General features: G+C 41.0%; 1 protein-coding gene across 5 annotated transcripts in view; it reads right to left on the reverse strand.

The window, feature by feature from the left end:
• The window catches only part of ANO10 (anoctamin 10), a 205,453-nt gene that overhangs the window by 75,292 nt on the left and 102,449 nt on the right, over window positions 1–27,712 (reverse strand). The window contains exon 13 of one of the 5 annotated variants that reach the window (XM_063113795.1): window positions 13,470–13,513. The exons of the other annotated variants lie outside the window; for them this stretch is intronic. Within the exon in view, the coding sequence (XP_062969865.1) occupies window positions 13,493–13,513 (21 nt within the window). The 3' untranslated portion in view covers window positions 13,470–13,492. Of the gene's footprint in view, window positions 1–13,469; window positions 13,514–27,712 lie in introns of those variants that run through there. 5 annotated transcript variants of the gene reach the window in all.

A 27,712-nucleotide genomic window follows, 5' to 3' on the forward strand; every position in this document is an offset into this window, starting at 1 on the left:
AAGGATATCAGCACTGTGTGGAAATCCAATTAGCTAATGTGTTCTGAGGAGTTGCCAGGTGAAATGCTCAGTGCTACAGGGAAGGCTCTGCAGTGGTATACTTGGGGCCCAAGGAGCTCGTGATCTGATCAACCAGTTTTTGTGGGATCTCAGAAAAAATCACTTCAGTTTCTTTGCCTCCCTTTCATTAAGTGACACTGAGCTCCTGGCAACAAAGACAGTGGAAGAGTGAACACTGAAAGGAGGGTCAGGAAGGACCTCATTTTGTTCCCAGCTTGTTATCTATAAAAGGGGAGATGACAACATATCCCCACTATGTATGTCTTTGTTACTTGTAAAATGTAAATGTTAAAATGCTGGAGATCTGTTACAAATGCTGACCCCATAGTCCTTGTCAAGAGACTTCTTACAATGGAGACCACTGTGCAACAAGATCCTCATAGCACTCCACAGACAAATCTCTTTAAAGATCCGAGACAGACACACTTTATAAAAATCTGTTCTAAGGAGCAGTTTAACAAAGATTCCAGGATACCTGTCTTCCCCTCTTGGAAGAATATTCTTAGCACATGACAATGTAGCCCTGCAAGGTTTTTGAGTTTCAGCTGAAATACTTTGATTTGCTCTACAAAATTCTCCCACACCCTCATTTTACTTATTGTTACAATAAAATATTCTGCAAATATTTCTACATAGAAAATATTTCTACATGAATTCTCTTATGGTTTACAAATTCCCATTAACATCAAATGAAGAGGCAGTAGACAAGAAATGGAGAGCATTCAAGCTCCCATTAGGCTTAAACCAATTTCTTGTATGGGATGAGCTTCTGAAACAATCTTTCTACAAGTGAGACAAAGTCTGTGGCCCTTGAGATACATGGAATTAGGCTGAACATAAAAACACAAGAGCAGAGAGGTAGCACTGATTAACGCAAGGTGGACAAACTGGCCCAAAGGCCAGTAGGTGGCTCCAGGAGCAACGGCTGGCTGCATCATGTTACTCCCACCTAGTGCAGTGCTTGTCACTTTCTTTCCCTGACCCACTTTCTGTCCAACCAGCACCACCCCACCACCTTAAACCATGTTGTTTTTTGTTTTTGTCCTATTTTATTGGTAGCTACAACCCCATCTAGGAGTCGGTGTTGAGTAAAAGGACCAGGCCTGTGCTCATATCCCATTTCTATCTGATGCACTTCCCTAATAAATGGAGAGTAACAAAATTGAGCATCGTCCAATTCCGTGGGTAACAAACAAGATGGTATTACTGGGAGGGAGCAAGGTTTCTACTGACAGAGTCTTCTGTGAAAAGGCTGAGGTGGGGAAGGGCTTGCTGGCAGTGGAACAGGTTTTGGAGGGCCCATGGAAACATCTGCCTGTGGGCCACAGTGGACTCAAGGCGAGGAAGCTCTGACGAGGGAGTGGGGTGAATGTGGCCCTGGAGGTGACATGCCTGAGAGGTGTGGTGGACCTTCCAGGTTCTGAGTGGGACCATCCTGATGAAGGTGCTTCCAAGCTGGCCCCAGAGGCTGGTAAGTGCTTCCTGCCAGTGCCTGTCTAAAGGCCTCCAACCATCCTAGGTGTCAAGTTGTTTTTTGTGCCTCAGGATAGATGAGGGTTCAGCCACGACAGGAGGGACTGAGCTCCAGGTTTGGCAGATTAATCTAACTCTTCCACTACCACGGTTGGGCCAGATAGCCGAGACACTCCTGAACGGTCCGTCCCAGCCTCAGCCTGCCTCGCTTGGTGAGCATACCCCTTGTGAGGGGGGCAAGCCCTTCTCCACAGCTCAAGATTATTAGGAATTCTAAATACAACTTTAATTTGTTTAATTTATTTAACTAATACTATAGCTCTGGAACTGAGGGATCAAAGCGCATTACCCATTCCCACTTGCCCATCAACTTGGAAAGAAAGATGAAAACCACTGAAAATTCCCACATCCACAGTGGGTAGGAGGGTACAACAGTAAGAAAGTAATTTGGTATGTCTATGAAAATCTAGACTGCATATGTGCTTCACCCAGCAATTTCCACCTTTTGTGGAGAGACTCACAACACAGCAAGAGCACCAGCACTAAGCTGGGATGCCTGTCACAGCACTGTTGTTAACACACACTCCGAGAACTCAGAGCCAACCAGTGTGGGTGTGCACAAACAATTAGGCTACCACCTAACCATGACACAGAGAACATCTACGTGGGGCTTACTTCTGCGTAAGTTATTCTAAGGGCTTATATATATTATTCATTTATTATTCATTTAGTCCTCACAACAATCCTATGAAGTAGGTACTACTGTTGTCTCTATTTTAAAAAATGGAGGCACAGAAAGGTTAAACAACTTACCCAGGGTTATAAGCTAGTAAATGGCAGCACAGGGCTGTACAAATCAGGAACATTATAGACTACTATGTAAAGCAGTTAAAAAGAATGCAGTATACTGGTAAGATGGGAGACTGAGGATTCGTGTTTCTCTCTCATGTCCAGTTGGAGAGACCATCAAAAGAGCAGCAAAGAAATAAAAAAGGCACAATTTCATAATAATGAAGGAAATGGGAAGTAGACCATCAGCCCATGGGAAATTTCTACAAATTTCTGAAAATCAGAGAACAGTCCAAGATGATGAAACTGAGTGTAGGAAACTGAAGCCTCAAACCTACATGGAGGCAGGCTTCTGCTATGGAAGAAGCCAACCAGTTCAGCAGAACCTCAGCTTGGAAAGGCTCCATCCCTGGACACTGCCTTCATAATAGTGGGTACAGTGACACAGGACTTCATTCTGCCCCAAAGCCCTGTATGTAAATGGCTTACAGCTAAGTAACCCTCAGATGCACACATGCCTGTGCCACACATGCACACACAAAAGAGGTCTTTACTAAGGAAATTAAATGAACTCTTTTGGGGTGGGGGGAGGAGGACTAAGGGAGCACAACGACACTTTCCATATTCTGACGCTGTGGCATGGGCAGCATATTCTGGCCCAACCCAGTCTTCCATCGTCAGGCAGAGCCTCTGCCTTTGGGAAAACCTCATCCATACCACAAGGCCCTGAGCCAGCCATGCTGTTGACTAATTCTCAATATGAACAGATAGCCAAGAATCATCAGACATTTGAGAAAAACCTTCAGAAGGAAAGAGAAACACACAGCTATGTGCACATACCTCATGGTGGGAAAAAAAAAAAAAAAAAAAAAAAAAATGAACCCCAGAGGGAAGAGAGAAAATTCAAAGAACAAAAGAGAAAGTTAAAAAAAAAAATGATGACAGCCTCAGGAAGAACTAAAAAATTCTTGTATTCATATAGTAAAAACTGTCACTCATGGAAAAAGAAACAAAAAGTCAGAAAGAGTTCTTGGAAATTACCAAATGACTGCCAAAATGAAAACTCCAACAGATGAGCTGGGGTCTCTAGTCTAAGAAATCTTTCACAAAACAGAACTAAGATGGGGCTAGAAAAAGAAGAAACTAAACCAAATTAAGCAGAATGAAGGATATATTAATAACTGCAGAAATCAGTAAAATGGAAAACAATAGAAAAAAATCAATAAAACCAGAATTTTTTTTTGGAAAAGATCAATAAAATCGATAATTCCCTAGCTATATTGATGAAGAATAAGACACAAATTACCAATGTAAGGGTTAAGATAGCAGACAATATTCTACAGAAATTAAAATGGTAAGAAGAAAGTAATGTGAACTTTTTCCCAATAAATCTAACAACTTAGATAAAATAGAAAAATTGCTCAAAAGAACCAAATTAACAAAACTGACAAAGGAAAAAACAGAATATCTGAATAGCTCCCTGTATCTATTAAAGACCCTTAATTCATAATTTAAAAATTTCTTAGGCCCAGATGGTTTCACTGGGAAATTATATAAAACATTTAAGAATTAAATAATGCCATTCCTATATAATCTCTCAGAAAAAAAAAAAAAAAGAGATGGAAATATTTATGAGGATAGTATGACTCTGACACCAAAACCTGACAAAGACATTATAAGAAAAGGACATTATAGACCAATATCCCTCATTAGCATAGATGTAAAAATCTTTACCAAGATATTAGGAAATCAAATCAAGCAATCTATAATTAAATATGACCACACACAGCATATCTCACATATCTCACAGCATATCACAGCATAATGCAAGGTTAGTTTTATATTAGAAAGTTAATTAATGTTATTAAACATATCAGTAGAATAAAAGACAAAAATGACCTATCATTTCAATATATGCAGAAAAATTTTGACAACATTCAACACTCATTCATGATAAAAACTCTCAGTAGAACAGAAATAGAGGGAAATTTCTTCAACCTTAAAAAGAAGGACATCTAGAAAAAAACTACAGCTACCATCATACTTAATGGTAAAAACCTAATTGCTTTTCCTTTAAAATCAGGAACAAAGCAAGAATGTCAGCTTTTACTACTCTATTCAACATTCTGGAGTTCCTAGCCAGTACAATCAGGCAAGAAAAGTAATAAAGAGCCTACAGATTACTTTTATTTGCAGATGACATAGTCATGTACACTGTAAATCTTAAGTTTTATCCTATATAAATAAAACTACTATCATTAATAAGCAAAATTAGCAACGTTGCAGGATAGATGGTCAACATAAAAGTCAATTTTCTTTCTGTATACTAACAATTAAAACTGGAAATGAATATATACTAAGGGATAAATTTAATAAAATATATACAAACCCTGTAGAACAAAATCTACAAAACATTGTTGTGAAAAATTAAAGAGGAGGGCTGGCCAGTTAGCTCAGTTGGTTAGAGCATGGTGTTGTAACACCAAGGTCAAAGGTTCAGAACCCCATAATGGCCAGCCGCCGGGAAGGGAAGGGAAGGGAAGGGAAGGGAAGGGAAGGGAAGGGAAGGGAAGGGAAGGGAAGGGAAGGGAAGGGAAGGGAAGGGAAGGGAAGGGAAGGGAAGGGAAGGGAAGGGAAGGGAAGGGAAGGGAAGGGAAGGGAAGGGAAGGGAAGGGAAGGGAAGGGAAGGGAAGGGAAGGGAAGGGAAGGGAAGGGAAGGGAAGGGAAGGGAAGGGAAGGGAAGGGAAGGGAAGGGAAGGGAAGGGAAGGGAAGGGAAGGGAAGGGAAGGGAAGGGAAGGGAAGGGAAGGGAAGGGAAGGGAAGGGAAGGGAAGGGAAGGGAAGGGAAGGGAAGGGAAGGGAAGGGAAGGGAAGGGAAGGGAAGGGAAGGGAAGGGAAGGGAAGGGAAGGGAAGGGAAGGGAAGGGAAGGGAAGGGAAGGGAAGGGAAGGGAAGGGAAGGGAAGGGAAGGGAAGGGAAGGGAAGGGAAGGGAAGGGAAGGGAAGGGAAGGGAAGGGAAGGGAAGGGAAGGGAAGGGAAGGGAAGGGAAGGGAAGGGAAGGGAAGGGAAGGGAAGGGAAGGGAAGGGAAGGGAAGGGAAGGGAAGGGAAGGGAAGGGAAGGGAAGGGAAGGGAAGGGAAGGGAAGGGAAGGGAAGGGAAGGGAAGGGAAGGGAAGGGAAGGGAAGGGAAGGGAAGGGAAGGGAAGGGAAGGGAAGGGAAGGGAAGGGAAGGGAAGGGAAGGGAAGGGAAGGGAAGGGAAGGGAAGGGAAGGGAAGGGAAGGGAAGGGAAGGGAAGGGAAGGAAGGGAAGGGAAGGGAAGGGAAGGGAAGGGAAGGAAGGGAAGGGAAGGGAAGGGAAGGGAAGGGAAGGGAAGGGAAGGGAAGGGAAGGGAAGGAAGGGAAGGGAAGGGAAGGGAAGGGAAGGGAAGGGAAGGGAAGGGAAGGGAAGGGAAGGGAAGGGAAGGGAAGGGAAGGGAAGGGAAGGGAAGGGAAGGGAAGGGAAGGGAAGGGAAGGGAAGGGAAGGGAAGGGAAGGGAAGGGAAGGGAAGGGAAGGGAAGGGAAGGGAAGGGAAGGGAAGGGAAGGGAAGGGAAGGGAAGAGGGAAGGGAAGGGAAGGGAAGGGAAGGGAAGGAAGGGAAGGGAAGGGAAGGGAAGGGAAGGGAAGGGAAGGGAAGGGAAGGGAAGGAAGGGAAGGGAAGGGAAGGGAAGGGAAGGGAAGGGAAGGGAAGGGAAGGGAAGGGAAGGGAAGGGAAGGGAAGGGAAGGGAAGGGAAGGGAAGGGAAGGGAAGGGAAGGGAAGGGAAGGGAAGGGAAGGGAAGGGAAGGGAAGGGAAGGGAAGGGAAGGGAAGGGAAGGGAAGGGAAGGGAAGGGAAGGGAAGGGAAGGGAAGGGAAGGGAAGGGAAGGGAAGGGAAGGGAAGGGAAGGGAAGGGAAGGGAAGGGAAGGGAAGGGAAGGGAAGGGAAGGGAAGGGAAGGGAAGGGAAGGGAAGGGAAGGGAAGGGAAGGGAAGGGAAGGGAAGGGAAGGGAAGGGAAGGGAAGGGAAGGGAAGGGAAGGGAAGGGAAGGGAAGGGAAGGGAAGGGAAGGGAAGGGAAGGGAAGGGAAGGGAAGGGAAGGGAAGGGAAGGGAAGGGAAGGAAGGGAAGGGAAGGGAAGGGAAGGGAAGGGAAGGGAAGGGAAGGGAAGGGAAGGGAAGGGAAGGGAAGGGAAGGGAAGGGAAGGGAAGGGAAGGGAAGGGAAGGAAGGGAAGGGAAGGGAAGGGAAGGGAAGGGAAGGGAAGGGAAGGGAAGGGAAGGGAAGGGAAGGGAAGGGAAGGGAAGGGAAGGGAAGGGAAGGGAAGGAAGGGAAGGGAAGGGAAGGGAAGGGAAGGGAAGGGAAGGGAAGGGAAGGGAAGGGAAGGGAAGGGAAGGGAAGGGAAGGGAAGGGAAGGGAAGGGAAGGGAAGGGAAGGGAAGGGAAGGGAAGGGAAGGGAAGGGAAGGGAAGGGAAGGGAAGGGAAGGGAAGGGAAGGGAAGGGAAGGGAAGGGAAGGGAAGGGAAGGGAAGGGAAGGGAAGGGAAGGGAAGGGAAGGGAAGGGAAGGGAAGGGAAGGGAAGGGAAGGGAAGGGAAGGGAAGGGAAGGGAAGGGAAGGGAAGGGAAGGAAGGGAAGGGAAGGGAAGGGAAGGGAAGGGAAGGGAAGGGAAGGGAAGGGAAGGGAAGGGAAGGGAAGGGAAGGGAAGGGAAGGGAAGGGAAGGGAAGGGAAGGGAAGGGAAGGGAAGGGAAGGGAAGGGAAGGGAAGGGAAGGGAAGGGAAGGGAAGGGAAGGGAAGGGAAGGGAAGGGAAGGGAAGGGAAGGGAAGGGAAGGGAAGGGAAGGGAAGGGAAGGGAAGGGAAGGGAAGGGAAGGGAAGGGAAGGGAAGGGAAGGGAAGGGAAGGGAAGGGAAGGGAAGGGAAGGGAAGGGAAGGGAAGGGAAGGGAAGGGAAGGGAAGGGAAGGGAAGGGAAGGGAAGGGAAGGGAAGGGAAGGGAAGGAAGGGAAGGGAAGGGAAGGGAAGGGAAGGGAAGGGAAGGGAAGGGAAGGGAAGGGAAGGGAAGGGAAGGGAAGGGAAGGGAAGGGAAGGGAAGGGAAGGGAAGGGAAGGGAAGGGAAGGGAAGGGAAGGGAAGGGAAGGGAAGGGAAGGGAAGGGAAGGGAAGGGAAGGGAAGGGAAGGGAAGGGAAGGGAAGGGAAGGGAAGGGAAGGGAAGGGAAGGGAAGGGAAGGGAAGGGAAGGGAAGGGAAGGGAAGGGAAGGGAAGGGAAGGGAAGGGAAGGGAAGGGAAGGGAAGGGAAGGGAAGGGAAGGGAAGGGAAGGGAAGGGAAGGGAAGGGAAGGGAAGGGAAGGGAAGGGAAGGGAAGGGAAGGGAAGGGAAGGGAAGGGAAGGGAAGGGAAGGGAAGGGAAGGGAAGGGAAGGGAAGGAAGGGAAGGGAAGGGAAGGGAAGGGAAGGGAAGGAAGAAAGAAAGAAAGAAAGAAAGAAAAATTAAAGAGGACCTAAATAAATGGAGAGAGAAACAATGTTCATGAATTAGAAGACTCAAAATTGTCAAAATGTCAGTTTATCATCTCCAAATTGATCTACTGAATCAATATAATCCTGAAAAGCTTTTTCATAGACATCAGCAAGTTGATTCTAAAATTTAAGTGACAATGCAGAGAATCTAGAATAGTAAAACAATTTGGAAAAAGAACAACAAAGTTGGGGACTTAACACTATCTGATTTAAAGACTTAAAGCCACAGTAATCAAAACATAAGGATATAGACATATAGACAAATGAAATATAATAGAGTCCTGAAATTGAGTCACATATCTACGGTTAGCTGAATTTAGACAAAGATACCGAAGTAGTCAATGGGTAAAGAGACTTTTCATGGAACAACAAAAGAGTCTGAATAGCCAAAGCAATCATGAACAAAAGAAATAAAGCTGGAGGCATTATACTTCCTGACTTCAAATTATACTACAAAGCTATAGTAATCAAAACAGCATAAAATCTGTTTTACAGTATTAAAACAGACACACAGACCAGTGGAACAAAGTAGAGAACATGGAAATCAGTCCACATACTTACAGCCAACTAATCTTCAACAAAAGCACCAAGAATATACATTGCAGAAAGGACAGCTTCTTCAATAAATGGTGCTGGAAAAACTGTATATACATATGTAAAAGAATGGAATTCAACCTGTATCCTTTGCCATATACCAAAATCAACTCAAAATGGATTAAAGACTTAAATATAAGAACTGTAAAAACTCCTAGAGGGAAACATAAGGGAGGCACTTCAGGATGCAGGACTGGGCAAAGACTTTACGAATAAGACCCCAAAAGAAGAAACAACAAAAGAACAAATAAACAAGTGGGATTATATCAAACTAAAAAGCTTCTGCACAGCAAAGTAAACAATCAACAGAGTGAAAAGGCAACCTAAAGAATGGTAGAAAATATTTGCAAACTATGCATATGACAAGGAATTGATATCCAGAATATACAATGAACTAAAACAACTTAACAGTAAAAGATGAGTAATCCAATTAAAAGAATGGGCAAACGAGCTAAATAGGCATTTCTCAAAGGAAGATATACAAATGGCCAACAGACACACGAAAAAATGCTCAACATCAACAATCATCAGGGAAATGCAAATCAAAACAACATTGAGATATCATTTTACCCCAGCTAGACTGGCTATTATCAAAAAGACAGAGAATAACAAATACCAGTGAGGATGTGGAGAAGGGGAACCCTTCTACACTCTTGGTGGGACTGTAAATTAGTGCAGCCTTTATGGAAAACAGTATTGAGGTTTCTCAAATAACTACAGATAGAACTACCATATGATCCAGCAATCCCACTACTGGGTATATACCCAAAGTAATGGCAATTATCATGTCAAAGGGATACCTGCACTCCCATGTTTATCACATCTCTATTTACAATAGCCAAGATATGGAACCAACCTAAATATCCACTGATGGATGACTGGATGAGGAAAATATACACACAATGGAATACTACCCAGCCATAAAAAATAATGAAATTCTGCCATTTGCACCAACATGGATGAACTTGAAGAAAACTGTGAGTGAAATAAGCAGGCACAGAAAGAGAAATACTGAATGTCCTCACTAATAAGTGGGGGCTAAAAAATAAAGGAAGGAAAGAAAAAAACAAAGACACAAAGACAATAATATGTTGATCTTTCAGAAGGAGAGAACAGAACTATGGTTATTAGAGTGGGAGAAGGAGGAGAAGGAGGAGGAGGAGCAGGGTTAGGGAATAATTGGTGAATGGACACAAAGAAGGAGTACATTTTGTAATCGCAAATATGCCAACTACCCCAATTTGATCATCACATATTGTAAATAAATACTGATAGTCAACTCTGTACCCTCACAAATATGTATAATCAATGTTTCAATGAAAAACATTAAAGAAAAAGAAGAAAAAGGTCTTTTCAATGAATGAATAGAGTAACAATTGGATATCTATATAGGAAAAAGGGAACCTTAACCTCTATCTCATACTATAAACAAAAATTAACTCGAAATGGATTATAGCTAAAATGTAAAAGTTAAAACCAAAAAACTCATAGAAGAAAACATAGGAGAAAATCCTCAAGATTCTGGGGTAACCAAAGATTTTTCAGACAAGACATAAAAAAGCACTAATCAGACACACACACAAAATGAGAAATTGTACTTTACCAGAAATTAAAAACTTGTCTTCAAAACATAACATCAAGTAAATGAAAAGGCAAGTCACAGAGTGGGAGAAAATATCTACAATACATACAAATGACAATGAACTTGTATACAGAACACATAAAGAACACTTAAAACTCAATAATGAAAAGACAATGCAATAAAAAATACTTGATCAGAATGTTTATGAAGAATATGTATAAGATAACCAACATCATTAATCACCAGGAAAATGCAAACTAAAACCACAATGAGATATTATACACCTACCAGAATGGCTAAAAAAGAAAACAAAACTGATGCTAACAAACATTGGCAAGAATTTGGAACAACTGGGACTCTCAATCATTGCTGGTACTAGTGAAAAATGTTAAAAATCACTTTGGAAAACGGTTTGACAATTTCTTATGGTGTTAAACATATACTTACCATAAGATCCAGCAATTCACTCTGGGGTATTTACCCAAGAGAAATGAAAACGTATGTACATGAAAAGTGTGTACAAGAATCTTCATTACAGCCTCATTCATGACAGTAAAAATATGGAAACAACTAAAGTGCCATGAAAGGCTTAATGGATAAGAAAACTGTAGAAAATATTGGTATATCCACATACAATGGAATACTATTTAATAACATAAAGAAACAAACTACAGTAGTGCCCCCTTATCAAGGAGGAGGGGATATATTCTGACCCCCAGTAGATGCCTGAAACCACAGATAGTACCAAACTCTAAATATACTGTCTTCTCCTATACATACATATTTATGATAAAGTTTAATTTATAAAGTAGGCATAGGAAGAAATTAATAATAACTAGTAACAAGAAACATGATAACAATATCCCAGCATCACTACTTTTGTGCTTTGGGGCCATTATGAAATAAAATAAGGGTTCCTTGAACACCGCAACATGGCAACAGTCAGTCTGATAAACGAGATGGGCTACTAAGTGACTGACAGGCAGGTAGCATAGACAGCATGGATACACTGGACAAAAAGATGACTCGTGTCCTGGGGATGGGACAGAGCTAGACGATGTGAGCTTTCATCATGCATGAAACTTAAAACTTACAAACTGTTTATTTCTGGAATTTTTCATTTAGTATTTTCAGACCTTGGTTGACTGAAAGTGCAGGAAGTGAAACCACAGATAAGGAAGGATTACTGTACACACAATGACATGGGTGAATCTCAAAAGCATTATGCTAAACAAAAAAGCCAGACACAAAGAATACTTACTGTGTTACTCTATTTACATGAATTTCTAGAACAGGCAAATGTAATTAATAGTGATAAGAAAGTACTTCAGTGATAGCCTGCCCTGGGGAACAGGTGGGACCAATTGCTAAGTGAAAGGAGGGAACCTTATGGGGTGATGGAAATGCTCTAAATTTTTTTGTGGGGTTGGTTACATGGATGTATGCAATTGTCAAGACCCATCAAACTGAACAATTAAAATGGATCCACTTTACCATATGCAAATTATACCTCAATAAAATTTATTAAGTACACTGCATAATGGAATAATGCAGTGATTCTTAACTCTTCTAATTTTAACTGCAACAGTAATAAATAGTGTCAAATTGAGATATGCACAAACCAAATTGTACATAGTGATAATTAACTGTACAAATGATAATTAAAATAAGATTCAGAGGAATTTAGAGTTTTCCTGCCAATGTGTAGCTATGAAACTGCATGGGAAAACACTGACACTTTATTTAGCTTTCATCACAGATTGACAGCATTCTTAGCATTGGGCATAAGTATTCTTTTGTGGTGCCTGAGGAAATATAATGCAAGCATTCTAGGTCATATTTTAAGTTTTAATTATAAATCTTTTCAATCTACAAGCTGTTTTTTCTTTCATAGTGAACGTAATTACTTTCCTGCTTTAGGCATGATGTCTAATCATTTTAGCAGTGCTTTGTCATACGCATTATGAATTGCTGTTTACAAAACAGCTGTGGGCACTATGCTGGGTGGGCAGGTAATTCTTAAGGATTTCACTCAGTTGTCTGTTCTGCAAGTTAGTTTCATAAATTCCACAATTGTTTCAGCCACCATCGTGTCTCCCTCCAGTGTGCAGCCAGTGCTGGCACATAGGCCCTTGGGAAATGCTGAAAGGATGGATGAAGGAAAAATCTTTGACTCAAAACACTCCTGTAATAGAAAGCCCTGGAATAACGGAAGGTTCCCATGCAGGATTCAAATGGAGTGACCAGAATACATGAGGGGCAGAGTTGCCATTAGTGGAATTGCTGCCACAGTGTGCATGGCACGTTTGCATGTGGCTTCAGGTAAATCTAGGGTGGCAGAAAGGAATCAACTTTCAGGGTTTCTGCAGCTTGTACAAACTTTGAATATAAACCAAGCTTTATAAAGCTCCCAAAGCATCTTATGCACCACCTCCTGTAATGAATACACCCAGGCTTTGAACTGAGTGTAGTGCTCGGGCTAATGTCAAAATACTGCTGATGTAGCCAATTGTCGAGCTAGGGCTGGGTCTGGAGCTCACAGACCCCTCAAGCCTGTTGTCCAGACTGGGTCACAAACCCTTCACAGGCCAGGCCGGGTCACCAGACCCCTCACACGCCAGACTGGGTCGCCAGACCCCTCACACGAAGGTCTATGAGCTAAGTAACCAGCCAAAAGGTCCTTGGAGCCATAGGTCCTAGACAATGGCCGAGCGTGGGCCGCCGGAGGCAGTAGACGCCAGCCAAGCCACAGCGCTGCGCATGCACACTAACTCCACCCACACACAACTCATTTACAAAGAATGCACCACACCACCCCCACCCGGAACCAAGGCGAGTGGCCCTGATTAAACTATTCTATTTTCCCAACACTGAGCAACATCAGCAGGTCAGACTGTGGTGGTGGTATTCAAACCTCCCCCTTAAACCTTGATTGTCAATCCAACATCAAAAGCTTCTTTTCTAGATTTGCTCTCCTGACAATTCTTCCAGGTTTATATTGATTTCATCTCCTACTGAGTCATCAAATCAATAGGACTTGAAGGCACATGACCAGATAGGGACCTTTCACTACTCTTTTATAATATTCCAGTTCCTGTTAAGATCATTGTTTCATTACTTGTGCTGTTAGCAGTGAAAATTTTGAAGGCTTCTGGAAGTGCCATGAACCAACACTTTTATCTTGAGAAAGAAACTACTCTACATAACAGATGCACGGTGGTCATCAAGCAGACATCACAGTCAAAGGCATCTTCTCCAGGACCTCTCCTAAGGAAGCCATGGCCTTTGGTCTCCAATGATTCCCTAAACATACACCTGTGCTTAGTGGTTGTATTAGTCCATTTCTGTCGCCTGTAACAAAATACTTGGAACTGGGTAATTTGCAAGAAAATGAAATGTATTGCTTACAGTTTTGGAGGCTGGGAAGTCCAAAGATCAGGGAACATATCTGGTGAGGGTATTCTCTGGTGGTGATTTCAGCAATGCAAGGTATCACACTGTGAAAACGGTGGAGCAGAGAGAGAGAGACTCTCACATGCACTCCTTTTAAAGGCCTCATTACCACACCTGAACTAGGGTTATGATCCTTACAATCTAATCACTTGTTCAAGTCCCCGCCTTTCAATTATCATAACAGGATTTCCCACCCTCAGCAGTTAACAGTGGGGATTAAGTTTCAATGACTTTGGGGGGCATTCAAATCACTGCAGTGGTTAATCTTCTAATGACTAAAGTACTTAAAAATTCTTGCAGGGGTTCACATATGTGTCTCTCTGTGTGTATATTTCTTTAACATAATCCAGCTCTTTCCTAGACAGACTGCAAGCTCCATGAGGCAAGGAACTTGACTGCTTTTGTGATGGCTAGTGCCATCTGGAAACATTCTTAGACATATTCTGGGCAATCAAGGCTTAACATATGTAGGCACTGCTTAACTTAAGAGAAGTATCAATAATTGCAATTGTATTCTTAAAATTATATTATAGTTTATAGCAGCTTTATTCATAATTGCCAAAATTGGAAGCAACCAAGATGTCCTTCAGCAGACAAATGGATAAAATTCTGTGGTACATCCATACAATGGAATAAGTGATAAAAAGAAATGAGCTATCAAGCCATGAAAAGACATGGAGAAACCTGATATGGATATGGCTAAGTAAAAGGGAAAAGTCTGAAAAGACTATATACTGTATGATCCCAACATTATGGAAAAGGTGAAACTAGAAAGACAGTAAAAAGATCAGTAGTGGCCAGGGACCTTGGAGGAAAGAGGAAGGGCAGGATAAATAGGTGAAATACAAGGGATTTTTAGGATGGTAAAAATATTCTGTATGATACATAATAGCAGATATATGACATTATGCATTTGTCAAAACCCACAGAATATACAACACAAAAACTAAACCCTAATGTAAACTATGGACCTTAAATAATAATATATCAATATTGGTCCATCAGTTGTAAACACATCTACCACACTAATATAAAAAAATATTAATAATAGAGGAAACTTTAGGGAAGTGAGGGATATATGGTAACTCTTTTTTCTGAGCAATTTTTCTGTAAAACTAAGACTGCCCCCCAAAATAAAAACAGACATATTCTGATTGTAAAATAATTTTCCAAAAAGTATTTTTAGAAGGATGCTATAATCTCTTACACAACACTGCTGTGATGACCCAATAAGTATTCAGAAAACACTTTCCCCTAGTTGGAAATTTACAGAAATAAGTGTTTAATTACAGGTTTAACTGTCAGTAAAGTGTATACAATTAAAAAAGAAATACTAAGAAAAGAAATCAAGTATAAATAAAATACTTTTTCCTTACTTGCCATAAAATATCTCATATTTTGGAGTGACAAAGTTTCCAAATTTTAAAATTTGATGCTTAGTAAAGAGAATATTCCTTTCAAGACTAGATTTTCTACTTGATCTGAAACCTCATCACATCACTTTGCTGCAGAAGATGCGTGTTCAGGACCTCTGGGTGAACATTAGGGGAGTTAAATTCTACGCTATAACCAGTTTTCATGAGGACATTCCTATATATGACACACTCCCATGGGTACTCCCATATTCTGATAAAATCCGAAAAAGCAAACACCTACGATTAAATAGTTCTAACTATTAACAATATCCCTACAACAAATGGAGAGAAAACACAATCTCGAGTGACCCCACTTTAAACTTATGCCCTCAAGAGGACTCTCAAGGCCTGGCATATGCTATCTTTCCCTGGTCTAGTCAATCTCCCACTCTCCTATTTAACTCCACACTTTCTCCTCTCTCTTCAAACATCTAACACGTCTCTCCACTTCCTCCTTTTCACCACTGTGCTTACTTGCTATTTCATGGAGAGAATAGCTTTCAGAAGAGAACATCTTTACGGACCCACTATCATTTCCACCCACCTACCTGCTTCTGGACCCATATCCTCTACCTTTCCAACTATATTAAGGGCCAACCCACCTGCTTGTGTTTTGATCTCATCTGTCCCATAGTCTAAGACATCATTCTAGCTCTTCTTACACCTAGGGAAGCTGCTGCAATGCACGTGAGTGGCATCATCAAAGTGTGGCTTTAAATCTGCTCCAATTTATTTTTTCAGATCCCTCACATCACTTATGAAATGTTTTTGCCAAAATTGTTTAAACTGAATCTAATGAAGCTTCCAATAATGATACAACTTCCAATAAAATACAGGGACAGAGGAACCAGTTTTAAAAAAAAGAAAACAAAGCAAAACACAATAGGAAATAATCAGATCCACACTGTAGAACAGTCTACAGGAAAACAGACCTAGAATCTTCAGAATCAATGTCATGGTTACTTCACCAAAGAAGACAGGCAGATCACAAATAAATAAATGAAAAGATGCTCAACATCATTAGTCATTGGAGAAATTAAAGTGTGGATACCACAACACACCTATTAGAAAGCTAAAATTAAAAAACTGACAATGCCAAGTGCTGACATGGGTGTAGAGCAACTGGAACTCTCATACACTGCTAGTTGAAATGCAAAATGTTACAGCCATATGGAAAACAACTGGCCGTTTCTTATAATGTCAACTATTCCTTTACCATACAACTCAACAATTCTACTCCTTCATATTTTCCCAAGTGAAGTGAAAACCTATATTCCCACAAAAACCTGTGAGCAGCTCTACTCAGAATCACGGAGACTGAAAGCAATCAAAATAACCCTGTTCTACAGAACAGGTAAACAAACTGTGGTGCATCCACACAATGGGACACGACTCAGCAACAAGGAGGAACAAACTACTGACAAATGCAATAACGTGGATGAATCTCAAATGCATTATGCTAAGTGAAAGAAAAAAGACTCTAAAGGCTATATACTATATGATTCCATTTATATGATGTTCTGGAAGAGACAAAATGATAGGGAAGGAGAACAGAGTGGGGGAAGATTTGACTATAGGTAGAGGGGGTGGCATGAGGGAATTTTGGGGAGGATAATGAATCTGTTCTACATCTTGATTGTGACAGTCATTACCTGAATTTAAGCACTTGTCAAAACGTGTAGACCTGTACACCAAAACATGTGAATTTTCCTCTATATAAATTTAAAGAACACACTTTTAAAAACTTTAAAATAAAAAAAGTCACTAACACGGGAAAAAAGGTTATCGGATTGTTCAAGTTTGAAAGAGACCAAAGAAGCATAACAACCAAATGCAATGAATTTTGACTGGTTCCTGCATGAGAGGAAAAATAGCTATAAAAAGACATTTTGCGGGACAATTGGGAAAATGTGAATATTCACTAAATGTTAGAAGATACTATGAAGTTGTTGTTAACTTCCATGGTGTGATAATGGCAAATGGTTAAAAAGGAGAATATTCTTATTCTTAGGAGATGCATGCTGAAATATTTAAGGTAAAATGTCTTGCTGTCTGCACCTCGCTTTCAAGAAGTTCACTTAAAAAAGGTGTGCATGTATCTGTGTACGTCTGGATGTGTATGTACACACACGGATAAAGCAAATATGGCAAAGTGATAAATATGAATGACAACTGCTGAGCATTGGTAAAATCACTCACTGAACTATTCTTTTAACATTTCTGTATGTTTGAAAATTTCAAAATAAAAAGTTCAGAAAAACCATTCACAAAACTGATCTTCAGCAAACCAGTGTGTTATGAAATCCTCTCTGCAGGATTTTTGTTCCAAAAAAGTCTTTTATAACTGTTTTCTCACTAGACAGGATCAGTCAAAATTTATGTACAGCATTTGGTTATTATGTCTCTCTGGTCTCTTTTAAACTTGATCAGTGCCTGACATCAGACCTCTCATGGCTAGACTCTGCCTGATTTGCCAGCCTAGTCTCGTGCCCAGCCCTGTCTGTGCTCTCCTCTTGGCTGTTCCATGCCATGGCCCACCTCACTGCTGGGCTACTGCTCATGCCGCTCTATTCACTCCCCTTGTCTGCCTGGAACAAGCTTGGTTCTGGGATGCTCTGAGCTCCACAGGCAGAGTCAGAGTACCGCCACGTCTGTCTCTCACAGTGCCACACACGCTTCTACCATGCTTTACATGCCACTGTAGTTATGCTGACTTTCTGAGGTGCCACCTTCCCAGAATGGCAGAAGAGAATTTGCATTCATTCTTCTATCCCTTAGCACCCAATACAATGCCTGGATATACTGAAGAAAATAGTTGGTATAACTCAGGGTTTCTCAACCTCAGCACCACTGACATTTTGAATTGGGAAATTCTTTGTAGTGGGGCGCTGTCCTGGGCATTGTAGGATGTTTAGCAGTGCTTGAATATCTGTCAAATAGATGAATGACTGACTGAGGTATTCCTTTACAAATGGCAGTTATTGGGGGGGTGGGGGCGGTTTAAAAGAAGCCATACAAAGAAAATCACAACCTCTGAATATGAGAGTTCTGGAGTCAGCAGTGGCAGAGGCTGGTGATGATGGTGAGAGTGGCAGCCCAAGTGACTTGGGTAGTTACACAACCAGCTGAGCTGAGGAGACACCAAAGCAAACACATGCAAAACCTCCCTTCCAACCACCTTGCATATACAGTTTTGGAATGGCTGAAAGAGTATTTTTATACTGTGTGTGGCTAAAAGTGTGTAAAACAAAGACCATTTGGGTTTTAGTACTACTTTAAGCAAAGGCAAAATGATCATTATTGATTTCCGCCCAGGATATAAAGGGCTATATAAGACTGAAGAATAAGTGGTTGTACCACTTGCTGAAAGTTTGAGCTCTCTTTCTTTTAATTTCTTCCTTTTTCATATTAGAAGATTGTCAACTCATAAGAGAAAGCTGATGGGCTCAGAGGACTCCATTAGACTTGATTATCCAAAACCAATATGTTGTTCCTCCAAGTCGATAAAACACTGGAAGGCTCAAAACAGGAGGAGAAACATCTCCCCACCAAATGAGGGTTTTTCTTGTTTGCAGCTGAGAGCTTCTTGGTGGACAATAAGCTAAAACAATCTCTCCTTGATTACATTTTTGACTTGTAAACATTTTTAATCGGCTAAACCAAAGCTTTCATTAAGAGACATATTTGCTAACTTTGGTTCTCCATAATAAATTTGTATCATAAAACAGCTCTTTGATGCTTAATTCAGAGAAATTAAACAAAACAAACACTGGTCAAAAAGAATGAACATATGTATAAATAAAATATCAACTATAATAAAAGAAACCAACATTTAGAAATATGATCTTTTAGGGCCAACCCCGTGGCTCACTCGGGAGAGTGCGGCGCTGCGCTCCCGCCACAGGTTCGGATCCTATATAGGGATGGCCGGTGCACTCACTGGCTGAGCGCGGTGCAGGAGACACCAAGCCAAGGGTTGCAATCCCCTTACCAGTCACAAAAAAAGACAAAAAAAAAAAAAAAAGAAATATGATCTTTTAGAGTTGTTTTAGAAGGAATACATGCACTTGGTTTTTAGGTTTAAAGAAGTTTGCATTTATAGTCATGATAGATTCAAGTTACCACATAAAGAAATGCTGTTATCATACGATAAAACAGAGGTCCTAAAAATCTTTCTAAGAAATCTATTTAATCTAGTCAAAAGAGATATTTAGTGTTCAGTATTTTCTATTTTATTATCACCAATTATTTTGTAGAAATTTTTTTTTGTCCTTTGGCTTTTAACTAGACAACATTATTCAAATATATAATCACTAAGCAGGGGGTTGCTGCTTATCAATGGAGAGACACGTGTGCTGAGAAATGCGTCAGGCAATTTCATTGTTGTGTGAACATCATAGAGTGCACTTACACAAACCAAGTTGGTATAGCCTACAACACACCTAGGCTATAGGGAATAACCATTATAATCTTATGGGACCACCATTATATATGTAGTCTGTGGCTGACTGAAACGTCATTACGCAGTGAATGACTGTATATTGCCTAGGCTGTTTCCTATAAAAAAGCATACACCTGAACATGTGCATCTGTAAGTTTTTCAACAGCATTACATCATGGCTGTCATTCCAAATGCTAAAGACATAGGTATACTACTAGGAGGATGGGCCAACATTCAATCAATTATCTAATGCTGGACACACAGCTCCTTCTCAGTTTTGAACGTTATAGTCAACATTAGTATGAAGAACCTGTGAATCTTTTCTTTTATAATTTCTTCCTTTGGTGCCATTCTTATAGTCAAGGTCTCCCCATTTAATGAGCAGAAAAATATTCACATCTAATTCTTTCTGGTACTTTTTGTGGTTTTAGTTTTTACATTTCTATCTTCAATTTTGCTGAATTTAATTTCAGAGTATACCTTAAAAGAGAGGATTTAACGTTATCCACTTTCCCCAAATGGCTTGCCAGTTGTCCCAACACCATTTAATAATCAATTCATCATTTTTCTACTGACCTGAAATGCCTACAGTCACATGTACCAAATTTGTACATATCTATACTTTGGATACTTTGTGGACTTTGTATTCTGTTCCATTTATCTGTCTATTTATTCTGGTGCTAGTACCATACTTTTTCAGTTACCCTAGTTTTATACCACACAACAGGGCAAATCCCTACCATTACGTTATTTTCTTCAAAAATGTTCATGGCAATTATCTCATGTTTATGCTGCCTTATTCACTTCAGTATCATATATTTTGATACACAGTTTACTTGTTATTTTTATTTTGTAATGTTAACTGTTTTTCTCTGGGTATTAGATTTGAGTGATGGTTTTTCCTTTAAATTATCCACTTTATCCCTAAAACTATCATGTACTTAATCAAGTAAAGTTGCAGGATACAAAATCAACATGCAAAATCAGTAGTATTTGTATACTCCAATAACAAACTAGCAGAAAAAAGTCATCTCTTGTGCACCTGCTAAAACTAGGAGGGAATCAGAAGAAAGGGATAGGGAAGTGAAAAAAATTCTCAAGAAGTTAGGAAGTGAGGATGAGAACCATGCAGCAAGTCCAGAGGGCAACCTGCCTGGATTGGGACAGGACAACACGGGTTCCAGGAACACCCTCTCCAAGGAAAACAAAACAAAACACCGAGAAGTTGTCTGATGTGTTTAAAGACACTAAGTTTAGGAAAGTATCAATGACAGGTACATAGAAAAACCAAGAAAATAGAAAAATAATGCAATTTTCAACTTGATCGCATTTAAGGAAACGTTATATCAATGGCACACTACACGTTTATCTGCAAATAATATTTGCATAATGCTATAATCCCTAAATACTAATTTAGCTAAAAATTGTGATGTAAAACTACATTGGGAGGAGGATAGAACGTTAAAACATTCATATTCTACAGTAGAGAGTCAATAAAACTGAGAAATGTTATTTAGAAATGCTGAGGTAAGTAGCAGAAGGGCCAAAAATTGAGTCATTTACTCTAGGAAACTGGAAAACAGCAGTGACCCATTCTTTTGTTATTACCCTCAAAGGAGCATTTGACCTTTAAAATTATGCATATGTATTACTTTCTGAAACAAAGTGAGCCGAGATTCTGGGTAGCCGGTACGTTCAAGCTTTATTAAAGGAAAAGAATCTGCCAGGTTGCACTCAAAGTGGGGAACAGCCTGGGGCTGCCCTAAAAATGGTGGACAGCACCAGGTATGGGGGTGGTAGAGCTTATATAGTGCACCAAGAGCTAGCTGGTACCATCAAGGAGGGTCATTATGCTAATGTGGATCAGGGTGGAGAACTGCGTCCTTGCTGAAGCAAAAGGGGTTTCTGTTTAAGTCAAGAGGCTTCTCATAAAGGGAAGGGAGGTAGGGAGGGGAGGAGGTGGGCGGCGCCATTTTATACTTGGGCTTGTCTAAAGTGGCACTGGTTATGTTGCAGATCTATTACTTTCATAAAATAAAATATGATGAGAAAAGGAAACAATATGCTTGGTCAACTACAAGTGAAAAAAAAATTGGTAAAATTTAGTTTTCAAATTATGGCAAGTACTAAATCTGATACCCAACTTGTGCCTTTAAAGAACACCATGTGATCTCAGGACTGGAAGGACCTGAACAATCATCTAATATGCCACCCGCTCCCCAGCACGAGACTAGCTACTTATGGTGCACAACTCTGCTCCCAGGACAGCCAGGCCCTCCAGAACAGCCGAGAATGACACACCCAGATGAACATGCTAACCCTCCACTACTCAAAGATGGCCAGGCATGAACCCAAAGCCTCTTCTTTTCTGTTTCTATTTCTGGCATCTCTCTAGCTTCTGAGGGATACTGTCTGCTTTCCATGCAGTATGACCAAAAGGGCAACAAACAATAGCCCCTGACTTCACATCTCTCTACTGGGGCTCAGAAAGTGACACCCCAAAGTGAAGGCCTCAGAAGCAGCCTCAAAAGCAAAATTTTCCTCTGACCTTCTCCTGACCTCCTGTCTCTCAGCCTCATTCTCCCCTGAGGCAAGCCATAGAAACTAGAAACCCTCTTCCCTAAGGCAGGTCATAGAAACCAGAACCCCTTCCCCCAAAGCCAGCCATAAAGACTAAAATTATACTCTAACCTCCCTCTCTGACCCCACCTTTCTGTCTTAGAACTTGCCACAAAGAAATTCTCTGACCTGCCTTGTCTGATTGTAGTCATAAGACCCCTATTCCACATAGAGTCCTGCCCTGTACCCTGAAGGAAGGAATGCTACACACAGAGGCCAAGAAGAATCTGAACAGATGGGCCTTGCTGGGTTTCCCCACTCAGTCTATTAGCATTAGATCACACTTTTCTTGTCCAATCATGTTTCTACACAGCTGTTCCTGCTTCACAGAACCTAAGCATAAAAATGAACATTATCTCTATATCTCTGGGTCTTCATTCTGAAAGCTCCCATGTCACGTAAAACTATGATATAATAAAATTTATGTCTTTTCTTCCTATTAACCTGTATTTATTAATTGGTTTTTCAGAGAACCTTCAAGGGCCTCTAGATCTCCTCTCCAGGAGAGTAGCCAGAACAAGATGGACTCCCCTTCGTGACAACTGTAAATCCTCCAAGGAAGAGTCACACGATGGAGTCTAGGCTGGGTGCTCATGTGCTCACCACTGAGCAAGGAACGGGGCAGGGATAGGGACACAGCCCCCACCAGGAGCCATGGCTGCACTCACTGCAGTCAGCGGAGGGATGGGGGAGCGAGGGAGGTCATCTTCCAAAAGAAACAGGTAATGGGCAGGCAATCCAATAAATAGGACATTGATGGTAAAGAAAGAGATTGCTTATTAAATTTATCTCTTAAGAGATTCAATTTTTGGTCATGTTTAAGAATTATTTAATTACATCTTCTCCTACAAGCTAACAATTTTATGTTATAAGCTTCCTGTGCTCTGGGACGCTGGTGGGTGATCAGCACCAAATGCCACAAAGTAGGAATCCAACAAAATGATCATTCCTTTTTTTGAAAAAACATATTTCTTATTTTCCTTTGTCTGTTCATTTGTTGTGGAAAGAATGACCTCCTGGGTGACTCTACCCAGAGTAAAAAAGATCTGCTTCCTAGGCCTTATGCCTTTGTCTCAATTCAGTAACTATAAATTTTTATAGTGTTTTGGCGATCTTACAATTTTTTTCCTCAGGTGGTACGTTTTTGTTCTTTCTACTTGTGTTGTAAAATTGTTTCATCAGAGGAGTCAAGCTTCTAGAAATAGATTCCTGTGTAACACTTCATATTGATGTGTTCTGGGGCAACACAAAACACTTGGCTGCTTCCTAACCGTGCAATAGACACAAAATTCAAAAATCAGTCCCCATAGCACCTCACACTGTTCAATGGATTCATAAGCCAATACTATCCCTATGATAGATTACGGTAGTGGGTACTGTGTTCTCCCCAAACGGACATGACCGATCAACCAAGCATCTGGAGATCATGTGTTTGCACCTTACTGTACTGCTGAGTAGGGGCCCAGTGTGAGCTGATTATATATTCTTCATGGTGACTACTGAAAACACAGGGGCAAAAAAGCAAGTTTTCACAATAAGACTATGGAGATTACACAGTTTGACAGAATGGACTCTTCAAATAACTTTCATTTCAGGTGCTTAGAACATGTTGTGATTCAATTAGCCAGTACTGAAAATGCATGCCAGAGAAAATTATTTTTACTTTTTTCTTCTTTGAGCTAGAGAAGTATTTAGCTACAAAATGGCCTCTTTTCCAGGTGACAAAATAAAGGGCATAGAAAAGTCTTTCTCTATAATAAGTCAAGAAAAATAGCAGAAGGTGTAGTGATGCCCACAAAATAAATGAGCTAGTATTTTGTTAACTTTCTATAATTACGAAAGGCACCAGCATATTAAAGTGTTACCTGGAGCTGGCTCACTGGGGTAAAGTGTAACATCTTTAAAATTGAGGTTACTTAACAAAATTCAAAATGTGTTTATTTTCTCATGGTCATTAGTGACCCTGATCAAAAAAGATTGTCTTACAATAAATCAACAACTACCTAAATATTTACACATAGAAATCTCTTTTCATTGAAGAGGTCTTTTATTATAACTAATCATCTGAAAAGAATAAACCCGTAAAAGTACCCTTTGTATCAATATAGTGCTTTAAGGGTGTAGCAGTCTTTGAACATTATTCTGATCCTCACAGCAACTGCACGGGGCAGTGATCAACATGACATGCGGATAAGGAAAAACAGCCTAGCTCAGAGAAGGCTCAATTAAAGTCACTTGGCTTGCAAGGAGTCAGGGTGGGAGTCAGACTTTTGATATTTGCCACGTCCTCCCTTTCTCCTCCTAAATCTAGGTGCTTTCCCCTTCTCAGATCTCCAAGTATTCAAAAACAAATCTTGGATGGTGTGTGAGTCCCCCTCCCCTCCAAATGCTCCTTCCTGTTGCAATAAGCTTTCAGCCTAAAAATTACTAAAATTCTAAAACTTTTCATCACAGGTGAAATAAAAAGCAAAACAACAAAAAAACCAAAATCCTGGCAACTCAGAAGAGATCCAAGGTGATTAAAAGTATTTTATAGATCTCCTTTTAAAACAGTATGTTTATACTTTTAAATCATAATAGTGAAGATTAAAAGCTCAGTAATACCCTACACTCTTACTAACATTAGACCATAGACATCACCACAGAACAGATATTGCTATGTACTCAAACTCATCTAGACCACAGTAAAGGATGGAAAGCTCCCTCAATTCATTCTAAGTAGATAGATTATCCTTAATACCATAACCTGATAAAGAAAAACAGAGACCAATTTCACTTATAAATATTGATGCAAAGATTCCAAGTCAAGTACTGGCAAATAGAACCAAGAAGTGAATTAACAGAATATACCATAACCAAGCATGGTTTATTTCAGGAATGCAGAGACAGCTCAATATTAGGAAAAACCATCAACATAATTTATTACATTTTTTAAAAGTGAAAAGATAAAAACCATATCAATAAAACATAGAGGCTAAAAAATCATTCAGTAAAATTTGATAGTCATTCCTAACTAAAACGAGCAGATAAACAAAAAACTACCTAAAACAGAAGTAGAAGAAGATACTTAAATAGTATAAAGGCTATTTACTACAAATCTACAGCAAACAACTTATTAAATGGTGAAATACTACAACCATTACTATTCAAGTCAAGATTAAGACAGGGACGTTGCATCATTATTTTGGAGGCCCTAGCTAATGCAATTAAGAAAGGCATAAAATAAACGGTGTAAGTATTAGCAGACACAAGAAAACATTATCCTTACTTGCAGCTATGAGTATAAACCCAAGAAATAACAACCAAACAAAACTAATAAGAGACCTTAACAGATGCTGGATATAAACATTTTTAAAAAGCTTTTCTTCATACTAGTAATAACTAGTTAAAAAGTGGAGATTGATTAGAAAAATAAGCATTAACAGGAGCAATAAATGAAATGAATTACTGAAGAAAAAGAAAGGTACAGAGCTTATATGAAAGAACCATAAAATTTTATTGAAGAATATACAAAAAGACATTGTTAAATGGAGATAGTAAATACAGTATTCTTAGATGGGTAAACTTATCACAAAAGCGTTAATTTTTCTGAATCATAAATAAATTAAATATAATTTCAATCAAAGCCCAATGAATTTTGTTGAAAGTGAACTAAATAATTTTAAAATTTATATGGAAAAATAAATGTATAAGAATTACCAACAAATTTTTAAGGAAAAATTGGAAGAAAACTTTTAGGAAAAAAAAGTGCTACCAAATACTAAAATTTACTGTAACAACTACCATCAAAACAATATGGCTTGTCTTAAAAACAGACAAGAAGATTAGTGAAATACAATAGAGAACCTCAAAATGTATGTGATAAAGGTGGTACTTTAGGTTACTGAAAATGATGGTTTAATAAATGGTATGAATATAAATGGCTATTCCTTTGGAAAAGTGAAGTTGGACCCCTACTTCAAAAACGAAAATAATTTCCGACTGGCTTCCACTCAAGACTGCGGAGCAGATTGTCACCAGTGTCACTCTCTTCCACAAATCAACCAATTCACAACTATTAAAAAGCAACGACAGCCAAGCTGGGGCTTCTGCAGCTCAGGGGAAGAGGAGGAGAGACCTATAGCGTTCTTGAAGGCAGGAGAAGCCACAATGAGAGAAAGAAAGGTTCGCTCCCACCATTTCGAGCCCCAGCTGCTTCAAGGCTGGCCCTGGCGAGCACATGGAGCAACTGCTGGCAAAAACTGCAGCTGTGTCCTTCTTATGAAATTGCTTGGAGGTGGCAGGGGAGAAGAGGACCTTGGTGGCCCCCAGGCCAGCAAGACCATTAACAGAGTTCTCGTGGACCCACATAGCAGCAAGCAGCCACAGACAACAGAAAAAAGGAGCCATTCAGAGGCCTGTGAGTCATTGCAAAGGACCAGCACATGGACTGTCTGTCCCATGGGAAATGTTTGGAGCACAGGCGGTGGGGGAGACGGGCCACTGGGGAAACACTGGGGCACAGCATGGACCGCTGATCTGCCCTCCAATCAGTGCAGGACCATTCAGTGGAGACCGGTCAGGAATATAGAACTGCAGGGGGTGCAGTTTGCTGAAAAGACTCAGGCCCAGACCAGAGTTTGCACACAACCCATGTGTACAAGACTTCATGAGACCCAGAAGCACATACGAGGTCAACAATTAAAACCTAAGCTGCACAAAAAGCCTTCCCCAGGGAATCAGCAGCAATGAGGTAACTTAGCTTAGCTCAACCACAGAGTTCAAGTGCTGGTCCCCATAGGAAGTTCCCCCATTTTAGAAGTAAGCAAAGGACAACAAAATAGTTCCAGTGCAGAGTTTAAGTGGTGGGAATAGCGAATAATCCAACACAGAACTGATAGAAAAAACAAAATACCCACAGATCAGAGACAAAGTTCAATATTAACTAGTAAAGGTCTAACACCACCAAAGAACACCTATAAAACCTAGAAGGACTGGAAGCCCCTGGGCTCCCAAGCCAGGGAGTGGGGAGGGCCATGGGCCTCAGCCATGCCCCCTGACATCTGCAACCAGCCCAGTGATGACCACTGAACTGCCGCAGGAAGCACCTGGGCTCCCAAGTCAGGGCAGTGGGGGACCAATGGCCTCAGCCACCACCATGTCCACCATCCTCAACCAGCCCAGCGACAACCACCGAGCCACCACTGGAGACACCCCAGGCTCCCAAGCTGGGGCAGTGGGGGTCCAAGGGCTTCAGCCACACACTGACATCTGCATCCAGCCCAGCAACAACTGAGCTACTGCTGGAAGCCTCTTGGTCTCCCCTCTGGAATGAGGGGGGTACCATGGACCTTGATCATGCTTCTCCTCCTTCCTCCTCTTCCCACCCTATTTCCCTACCCCTTCCCTTTGCCCCCTCTCCTCCTCTCCCCCAACTGCTCCACAACAACATCTTAGAATGGGGCATGGAGCTGGGGGAAGCTGAACCCAGCCACAACCAGGTAAAGAGCATACCAAAAACACCATTTCCACGTGGGTAGCCCATCATAGCCACCACAATTGCCATGGCTGCTGCAAAAGTGGTTAGTCTCTATAGCAGCAGTCACAGTCACCATGCAGATGGCATGCAGACTCTCAACTCTCTCAACTGCATTGACACAAGGAGAGGCACCAGCAGAGACCAAAAAAACAAACAAAAAATAAAAAATTTTTTAAAAAGATCACAAAAACACAAAGCACACTCCAGAGTAATAGAAGAAGCATCTGATTTACAATAATAGGGGAGGACT

The sequence above is a fragment of the Cynocephalus volans genome, chromosome 11 (assembly GCF_027409185.1).
Source record: "Cynocephalus volans isolate mCynVol1 chromosome 11, mCynVol1.pri, whole genome shotgun sequence".
Classification (NCBI taxonomy): domain Eukaryota; kingdom Metazoa; phylum Chordata; class Mammalia; order Dermoptera; family Cynocephalidae; genus Cynocephalus; species Cynocephalus volans.